This window comes from Neofelis nebulosa, chromosome 3, assembly GCF_028018385.1.
Source record: "Neofelis nebulosa isolate mNeoNeb1 chromosome 3, mNeoNeb1.pri, whole genome shotgun sequence".
In the NCBI taxonomy this organism is placed as follows: Eukaryota; Metazoa; Chordata; class Mammalia; order Carnivora; family Felidae; genus Neofelis; species Neofelis nebulosa.
In genome coordinates, this window is record NC_080784.1 from 7,433,061 (window position 1) to 7,442,892 (window position 9,832).

A 9,832-nucleotide genomic window follows, 5' to 3' on the forward strand; every position below is an offset into this window, starting at 1 on the left:
AGGAAGAACTTACCATCTTGAAGGGGAAGCATGGAGTTGGACCACCCAGTGAATCTACAAAGCATGGAGACCTACAGTGATTACCTACTGTGATACTTATTTGCCAAACTAAAGCCACTAAAGCCACAAAGACATCTTGGGTTCTTCCCTACAGCTCCACTGATTGTCATGAAATGATTTGTTTCAGTGAAGATCATGCTTGTTTGTCCTAAGAGGCTCCCGGTCCTCTCAGCCGCTTCCATTCACTTGTCAGTGCGTGTCTGGTTTTCTCATCACAACTGCAAATTCTGCCCCCTAGGTGTCTCCCCGCTTCAGAGACTCAGCTGCAGTACCGGAGATCACAACCTCCCGTAAACCTCTTGAACTGTCTTCCCTCGAAGCCGATACAAGGGGGCAATTCTAAAGCCTGGGTTTTCATTCCTTCAGCTTCATTTTCCCCAAAACCTCACTGACAAAAGTCCCTTTTGTCTACTACAGCCTCTCCTTTTATTCACCTCCAGTTCCCAGATCCTCCTTTTTCTGGTTTTCCTGAAAAGGCAGTATGTTGCTATTTGTACACGTTGGAGGCAGGACTGTCCTCTACTAGAAGAGGAATATAAAATTGAAATCAGGTACAGAAATTAGTGTTGGGAGTAGAGAGTGTTTATGGTTGGGGAGAGATCATTCTGATATTCCATACTTTCTTCATTTCATGTTTAGAAAAAAAATTTTTTTTCCTTAATTCCCAGGTATTATTTGAGGGATATACATGTATCCTATATTTTGTACATTACAAAAAGAATTCAATGACTTAGAAGTTTGAAGGAGGGTATGTCTCCTGGGACAGCAGCAGTTTGAATAAGAGCCACAGTTAATGTGTCCTTCCTTGAAGCTTGGGGGGGGGGGGGGTTGAAAGGAAAAGTGGAAAACATCATGGAGAAAAGGTTTATTGTCCCTGGAGGCTAGCCTTCAGTCAGAAAATAGCAGTTCCCACCCCAAATGATAGTGATGGGATGACAGATGGTGAGTGGGCATGGGGTCGTGCAGAAATCTCAGAAACTGGAGGATTGTGTATTGCTAATGTGTAAATGCCCTACCCTGTATCTGACCCTTTTGTGTTAGACTGGAAAAGACAACCCCAGATTCCTTCCATGTTCAGGTGCCTACCTTTCTGCCATATGACTTTGCTACTTTCTCCATGAAGAAGTGGAAGGTGCAGCATCCCCAACACCAGCACATGGCACCATACGAGGCACCAGAGTGGCAGTGTGGGCCGTGTGGGGCTCCTTATAGTTTCTGAGAGCCCCGAGCTCTCTCTCTTCTCCCAGTCCTTGGGGTGGGAGCTGCTGTGCCTTTTTGGCTTTTCCATTTCTCCCAGTTCATTTAACCAGTTCCCCACATTAAATTCTCTTTGTTAAAATACCCAGTGTGGATTCGGTAGACACTGTGTTCAAACTCTAATGGCATTAAGACAGCTCCTAGGTTGGTTGCTGCATTGAGCTAACTATGCATAAGAAACTAACCCCATCTGGGGCGCCTGGGTGGCGCAGTCGGTTAAGCGTCCGACTTCAGCCAGGTCACGATCTCGCGGTCCGTGAGTTCGAGCCCCGCGTCAGGCTCTGGGCTGATGGCTCGGAGCCTGGAGCCTGTTTCCGATTCTGTGTCTCCCTCTCTCTCTGCCCCTACCCCGTTCATGCTCTGTCTCTCTCTGTCCCAAAAAATAAAAAATAAAACGTTGAAAAAAAAAATTAAAAAAAAAAAAGAAACTAACCCCATCTGCCTTGCTCTTAAGGGATCTCTTCCCAGGATCCACAGATGGGACAGTCTGGATTGCAGATTTGTAGAAAATCTGATTATATGGTCACAGCAGGAGAGGACATGAAACACCTCAAACCCAGTGGGAGAGAGTAAATGCTGAGAAATGTGCATGGTTTCCACCTTTCTCCACATCACAGAGTTGTGCATACACACGGTCTCCCTGTAAGTAGAGGAATCCACAGCTCTTGGTAAGTGTGTGACACGTAGAACAGAGCATGAGCATGGAGAAAAGCCACCTGTGTCCTAAATGAAGGACTGAGGGGGCAGGGGTGTGCTCTCTCTTCTTTGATCCTGTCTTCTCGAATTTTAGGTCACAAATTGCCGCTATGAGCAGAGAAAGGTGTGAGAGGTCACAGAGGCCGGGCCCAAGCTCACGGGTGTGCTTTGCTGTGGGTGAATTTGGAAACACCCCCTCTGGGATCTGCAGGTCTGCAGGGCATGGCGTGTGTTGGGAGCAATGGCCGTGCCCCTCTGTTCTCACACACCAGGCCGTGTCCCCCAGGGGAAGCAGGTGCAGTCTCTTATACCGTGCAGTGAGGTTTGCGGGACCTAGGGAAAGTGAGGGAAGAGTGCATGGCTTGGCCACTGCCCTCGAGGAACCCATAAATGGGCGATTCCATCACTGGTGTCTGTTTTTGGGGTCTAAACAAATCGCCGTGGTCTACTACTTTGTAAGAGCCAGCAAACAAAGTGGTGGAATTCGTAGGTGCAGTTTCCACTGGACGTGTTAATAGCAAACTAACATTAACTAACATCCGGGAGGAAAAAAAAGCCAGGGTTTCGCTTGGCTTCTCCGGGTGTCGTGTTGGCCACGGATCTGTTTTTGAGGTCCGTGCCTCACCCTGAATCACTGAGGGGAGTTTAATGCTGTCTGTACTCCCAGACATGGGCCTGAGGACAGCCTGATTCAACAGATGCTCTGGTAGATGAGGTTGTTCCTTGCCTCAAAATACAGTGAATTGATAGAAAATTTGAGATGCAATGAGGCCAACAGATCAGGAGACTGTTGCCATTGAAAAGATAGTTTGTTGCTCACTGATCCCAAGAGGAAGGGTACACCACTCGGGGACATCTGGGGTGGGGAGCAGGGCCAGTCAGCAGGCAGAAGGCACAGGGGACTGTGGGCATGGGTCTTTATTGGGGTTTCCACGGGAAGGAGCAGGTGAGGCAAGGGACACAGGTTTAGGACTGGAGAGTCTGAACAACTGGCGGGCTCCCGGGCTTGGGGTCGCTCCTCCTTGTCTGGCCCCTGCCCTGGGGTCATAGGGCAGGTGGAGAGTGGCCTGGGGTGTGAGAGCCTGATGGAGGAGGTGGTTGGGGTGTGGGATCTGGACTGGGTGGTTTGCACTAGAAAAGTCCACGGGCAATTGTTTGCCATCCCTAGGAAATGGCCAGCTCTGGGAGGGGGGTCCCTACAGGGTGAGCAAGGCCCCAGCGTCAAAGCATCTGGGTAAAGAAGATGAAAATCATGGCTAATACATGCTCTAACATGCCGTCTCTTAGCCATGCTCTGCAATGCCTCTCAATCGGTGCGGTTTACAATCCCGTCTGCTGACTCAGGGCCTGACCGGATGCCAACAGATGCCAACGGGGACGAAGTGACCGCGTCATGTCTCAGCTCAGCCCCTCGGCACTCGGCTTCCATGAGGAGAGCGTGCCAGCGGCGGCCACCGACCGGGACGCGTGTGTCTTGGATGAGAGATGCGTGGAGCCAGCCTGCCGCCCGGAGAAGAGGCCACATAGCCAGGTGCACACAGACCTCTGGCTCTGCTAAGACACTGAGATGTGCAGACGTTTGCTGTTGCAGCCCATGGTGATCAGTACAGTCACCTGGGATTTTTGATGTACAGGGATCTCCAGGAGCTGGTTGGGTCCCCGTTCCTCAAGAGGTGTTTAGATCTGTATGGAAGACATCGTGCCTGAATTCACCTGTCACCTTGAAGGCTCCTCCTCTTCCCAGTCGTTCAGTCTCACCTGTGAAACTTTTAGGTGTACCGTGTGTCTTCACCATAGTAGTTTTGTTGCTATAGTTTCCCCCCAGTCTCTGCTTCATGGTTCATTCAGACACTCACGTGTCTGTTTCCTAGGTCAGTTTGTGATCCTCTCCTTAATGGAGTTCTGGACTCCAGTGCTGTGTGTCTTGTCTGCCTCTGCTCTGCATGTGCTCCCGCTTCTGTTCTTGTGCTCCTGCTAGTGTCTAATCTACCATCCTGTGTCCCCAGTCCTGATCCCTGACCTGTCACCCTACCCCCATCCTAGTCCCTGACCTGTCACCCCACCCCCATCCTAGTCCCTGACCTGTCACCCCACCCCCATCCTAGTCCTTGACCCCTTAGTCCCACTCTTTTTTTTAATTTTATTTTTTATTTTTTAAAGTTTACATCCAAATTAGTCAGCATATAGTGTAACAATGATTTCAGGAGCAGATTCCTTAGTGCCCCTTACCCATTTAGCCCACCCCCCCCCCACAACCCCTCCCATTAACCGTCAGTTTGTTCTCCATATTTCTAAGTCTCTTCTGTTTTGTCCCCCTCCCTGTTTTGATATTACTTTTGTTTCCCTTCCCTTATGTTCATCTGTTTTGTCTCTTAAAGTCCTCATATGAGTGAAGTCATATGACTTTTGTCTTTTTCTGACTGCCCTTATTCCCACTCTTATCCTCCTTTGCCTTGTGGCGAAAGGACTCTGATGAATTGTTCGAGACAATTTAAAGTTATGCCAAAACATGTAATTAGGGGAAATCGCATTCAGCGAATTGGTTTTGGAAATTAGATCATGGAGAGTCGGTTATTCAGAGCTTTGGCTTTGAGGCATTGAGAAAATCCCAGCGCCTGGACGATGCTGTTGGAGGGGTAGCCCCCGTTACACTGAGTGCCACTAGATGGCGCCCAAGAGGGCAAAGGCCTCATCCGGGCCCCTGGGTCCCTTGCTGAAGGAAAGCCTGCAGGTTTCCGCTTCCTCTGGTGAGATGCGGGTCCGCCCTCAGAATTGCACGGTGAGTTCATGGGCAGAGCTGGAGACCTACAGCTTCCTGCCTTAAAAATGTGGTGGAAGAAAGAATTGCGAATGAGGCGGTTTCCTCTGGGTGGTCACGCAGGAGGGTTCCGATGGGGCTTTGGGGAAGCCGCCAAAGAGCAGCCGCTGGAGGCGGTCCGGGAGGCGCGGGGATGTCCAGCCTCGCTGAGTGTTTGGCTTCTGCTTCTTTCTTGGCCAGGTGGCGGCAGGGCTGTTCACTGGCGAGCGGAGAGAAAAGGGAAGGTGAGTCCCAACTGCGTCTTACGCAATCACTCTTGCCCTCGGTTTCTCCTTTCCCTGCATCGCCACCGGCCACCGTGTTTTAAGGAAACGCTTAAAACGTTTCTTGCTCTCTTTGGGACGTCCCCGGGGTGAGCCTTTGCGGAGCTGCGCTGTCTCACCCTCCCCCATCCCCGGGGTGGGGGGGGAGGGGGGCGCAGGCCTCCACTGTGTGCTGCTCCCTTTCGGCAGGTGAGGCAGCGGCGTCCGCAGGTGCAGCGTCCGCAGCTGCGGCGTCACGGAGTTATGCCTGAAGAGGGTGCCCCTGCCACGGGGGCGTGGAGAGGACACGGGGGACAGACGAGGGAGGGAGCGCGTGGTGCTGTGCTGGCGGGGCGCTCCTCATAGCTGCCGTTTACGTTCAAGGATCCGGGCGTTTCTGGCAGGGACACTGGAAATGGCTGGACTTAGGTCACCCGGTTGCCTTTCTCTAGCAGGCCACTTACTGGGTGACAAGATAGCAAAGATGGGGGCTGGTGGGGAGAGTTGGAGCCTGAGCCCCATGCCGGGGGGGGGGGGGGGGCGGGGCGGGGGGGGGCAGGGTAGGGGAAGCTCTTTGGGGTCCGCTGGAGAACCAGCAAGTGCAGCCTAGCAGAAGGGGGAAGCCAGACACCTGTAGCACAGGGGAAGCAGCCGGTGTCGGGAAGTGGACCAGAAACCCGGCTGATAATCAAGTGTGTTCTTCTGGAAGAGCAAACGTAATGCACCCCACCCCATTCAGGGGACCAAGTGTGAGGAAGAAAGGGGCCCAGGTAGGACCCCCTTCCCAGCCCTCACACACCCCACTCCTCAGGTGTAGCCTGTTCCGGGGAAGGAACGTCCAACAGGGTGTGAAACTGAAGTTTGAAAATAGATGAGCCTACGCCTTAATAACCAGAGGACATTCTTTAATAACTGGAAGTTTCCCAAACGTGATGGAATGGGACTGAGACACCATTAGCAGCTTTTGGTTTGTGACCTGATACGTTGAGATGTTTCAGTCAAACCAGTGATAGTTTGCTGGGTGAATTTGCATAAGCATTTAATGCTTTAATTAGCATGTTGGGCACGATCTTAAAAGAGGAAGAATAAGGGTCCGGGAGGGGGTGGAGAGGGGCCCAGACCATCGTCTCCTTCCCATTCCCCACCACGAATGGCTTGCGAGGCCTTTTTCACTTTCAACTCCGATGGCTCTAGCTGTGATCTTCTGAGTCTCCCCCTGCGGGAACCTTCTCTCTTCCTGCTCAGATATTCTGATTCAGCCCTGACTCAGACTCCTTGTCACGGATGGAGGCGCTTGAACCCACACAAGCAGAAAAACCAGCTCGATAGTGACCCAGACGGACGAGGTGACGGAGGGCCACGTGCAGATGGCCAGGCAGGCTCCTCACCACTGACCTCTGGACGAGACGACGTGACGTGTCTCCCTCCTCGAAGCTGTACCTCCAAGAGCAAGACAAGAGGAAACGAGATTTCTGTCGCGCTGAGTCGGCGTTATGCACAGCTCTCTCATTGAATCCTTGTATCAACCCTGGGGGCAAATTTCCTCAGCCAGGAAGACTCTGCAGGTATTCTAGGGGGCATGGAACGAAATATTCCTTCTCCTTTCCCTTTTTTGTTAGATGCCGAGCCACAGTCCCAAGGGACCCGTGACGGCCCGTGGGATCGGGATACACAGTGCAGCAGCGACAGGACATGCAGAGGAGAAAGGGCTGCAGCAGCGTCGACCCTCCTGGGGCCCTGCAGGTGGGGGGGCTTCCCTTGAAGGAACACCCCTCACTGGCTGGGAAGAATACAAGGAGGATGAACGTGAACGTGGTGCTCATCCGCTTGAGCAATGTCATGGGCACCCGGTCCTCATCCGCCTACAGATCAGCCCACAGCACCTGACCCCCAGGGAGCCGGCAGGGGAGCCCCTCCCTCCGGGGGAGCCTCTGTGATAGTGGTAGCCTGTGGTGCGAGCCTCGTGGGGGAGGGCAGGCGGACCTCTCCCCCTCCCACTGAGCCAGGACTGGCTGGAAGCGGGGCCCGAATTCCAGGAGGAGATCCCCGATTTCAGGCCAGAAGCCTTGTCAGTGCCCCAAAGAGGCAGTGCAGAGCAGAGCAGCTCACGGAACACCAGCAGCCACTGAGCCTTCGCAGAGGGCAGAGCCCAGTGGGGGCGGCCAGTCAGCCAGCCAGGCCATCGTGGGGCACCTCCTGAGTCCCCTCCGGGCTGTGACTGGACGTGCCATTCTTGACACTAAGTGTTTGGTCGTCTTCCCCGAGACGATCAGTCAGGTGCAGTCACAGGGAGACTGAGAAGAGGCTCCAGGACACAAGGTTTATGACATTCGCAGGTCCTAGAGATGGAGGCACAGCGCACTGTGCAGGGGCCGGTGGAGACACCTGCATGGCCAGGAGGCAGAATACAGAAGGGCGGGGAGGGGTTAGGCCCCTGCTTTCACTGGAGTTTCAGAGGGTAAGGCAAAGCAGTCACCATTTGGGACTGGCTTGTTTGAATGATTTCGGAAGGCTTCAGGCCGGAGGGGTAGACTCCGGTAGCCTGGGACCTTCCCCTAGGACGACAGAGGTGGAAGAATGTTGCCTCCTTGGGTGCATGCGCCGGACAGAGGAGTGTGGCTCTGGATGGGTTATTTTACACATGGCAGGATGCTCCTGGCTGGGGCTTTGCTCTAAGAGTCAGCTAGCCCTGGGAGGGGCAGTCTACCCCACCAGGAAGGTTTTTCTGTTTGTTTGTTTGTTTGTTTTGTTTTTCATTTTTTATAAATATCAAAACATAATAGGCAGAAAATAACGTATATAACATTTAAATCAGTGGACTTTGAGTAGAGCAGATTGCCTTCCTTAATGTGGGTAGGCCTCATCCAATCAGGTGAAGGTCTTCCTAAACCAGACTGACCTACCCCAAGAAAGAAGGACCTCTGCCAGCAGACAGCCTTTGGACTTGAACTGAAACTCTTTTCTACATCTCCAGCCTGTTGGCTGGCCCCATTAGATTTGGGGCTTACCAAGTGTCCACAATTGTGCGAGCCAATTCCTTGAAGTAAATCTCACTCCATATTTATACACACATCCTGTTGGTTCTGTTTCTCTGAAGAACCCGGATTGATACAGACGCCTTTACTCTGAAGACCCCCATGTGCATGAAGAGTTCCCGTTGTTTCCTGTTCATTCATTTTTATCAGAGAAAAGCTTGGAGTACTGGACTATTGCAGGAGACCCCTTTCGGGGAAACCTATGATGAAATCATGAATGGCTAACATGTATTAGTGCCCGTCGAAGTGAGAATGCTTCTTTGGTTCATTCTAATTCCATGACACATCTCTCTGCTGCATTCGGTGACGTGCCTTATGGGCCCATGAGCCACAGAAATCACAGAAAGCCACATTGCCTTCTGTATGAGACCATATGATTTTACTATCAAACGCTGAAGCAGGGGCGCCTGGGTGGCTCAGTCGGTGAAGCGTCTGACTCTTGATTTCGCCTCAGGTCATGATCTCACGGTTCATGGGATCGAGCCCCGTGTGGGCTCTGCCCTAACAGTGCAGAGCCTGCTTGTGATTCTCTGTCTCCCTCTCTCTCGGTGTCTCGAAAATAAGCAAATAAACATTTTTTCAAAAAGCTGAAGCAAAGCTAGGGTGTGTTTTAGATGGTAGGTAACATCCCCCCTTTCTCTGAAATACCTCTGTGACCAAGGTAGATGCTGACAGCTCCCGTGTGCGTCCGGGCTGGTTGACAAGATGCCCTAGTGATACGTTGCACCCTTTTCCCAGGATATGGGTTGCATGTCCAGCTTTGCCGACACACTGCAGAGATGGTAAAGGCCCTCCCCAACTATTTCACGTTGACATGCAAGTCACAATGCCCTCTGCGTTGTCACCATGGTCTCGTGAGCAGACGCACTGAGCGTAAGCTAGGTTTCTATCTACCACGGCACCCTGAAGGGCAAAAGTAATTAGGAGGTGGGAGAGATTCCTTAGAAGGGTAACTGTGCAAAACCAATCTAGTTCAGTGGACATGTCCCACTTGGAGTCAGCATGTTGACCGGCTATAAAGGACCATGACTCAGTAATCCCTTAAGGACAGCCACGGTAATAAAGCTGGGCCTGGGACTGTTGTTGAGCTCATTTAAATCAATGCTTCCTTTTCATCGACGCAAATGCCATCCTAGGGGCAAGAAATTGGTCCTTGCAACCGTTCAGAAGTAAAATGGGTTGTAGACAACCGTACACAGCCCCTTAACTCTAGAACCATCTTCCTTCAAGGATGGCTCAGCCGATATTGTTTGCATTTGAGTCTCATCAGAGGGGTGCAGAGTCTGCACCAGTGGGTGTAGTGGTGAGAAGGGCGAGGAGTGTGCATCATTCGTGGGGGGAGACGGAGGGAGAGGCAGGAAGCTTTTGTGGTCCCGCTAAGGTGGGGGAGTTAGAAGCAGCAAGGGCCTCATCGCAGGAGTTCCGGGTCTAGAGGGTTCTGGCAGCTCTGTAAGCTCCAAGCCTGCAAATGTCCTGGGCACACGGGGGCAGGTGAGTGCATGTGCTCAGAGGACCTTTGGATGGAGGGGGGAAGTGCGGAGTGGAGGGGTGCAGAGAGCAGATGAGAATGTCATCAGCATCAGTCTCTTAAAATGTGCAGTCATGGGGCGCCTGGGTGGCTCAGTGGGTTAAGCACCTGACTTCTGCTTTCAGCTCAGGTCATGATCTCATGGTTCGTGAGTTCGAGCCCTGCAGCAGGCTCTGTGCTGACCGAATGGAGCCTG

At 52.3% G+C, this 9,832-nt stretch overlaps 1 protein-coding gene across 16 annotated transcripts in view; it reads left to right on the plus strand.

Annotated features, from left to right (window-relative positions):
• Positions 1-1,745: 1,745 nt before the first annotated feature.
• Positions 1,746-9,832, plus strand: part of LOC131506338 (uncharacterized) — an 83,624-nt gene continuing 75,537 nt past the window's right edge. For 6 of the 16 annotated variants that reach the window (XR_009258876.1, XR_009258877.1, XR_009258878.1 and 3 more), the window contains exons 1-3: positions 4,726-4,792; positions 5,012-5,055; positions 6,319-6,638. Coding sequence is in view for 10 of the 16 variants with exons in the window: in XM_058719869.1 (XP_058575852.1) it covers positions 6,567-6,638 (72 nt within the window). In the remaining 6 variants the exon portion in view is untranslated. Of the gene's footprint in view, positions 4,793-5,011; positions 5,056-5,884; positions 6,041-6,318; positions 6,639-9,832 lie in introns of all 16 variants that reach the window. The other 10 variants (XM_058719865.1, XM_058719875.1, XM_058719874.1 and 7 more) reach the window with 7 other exon arrangements.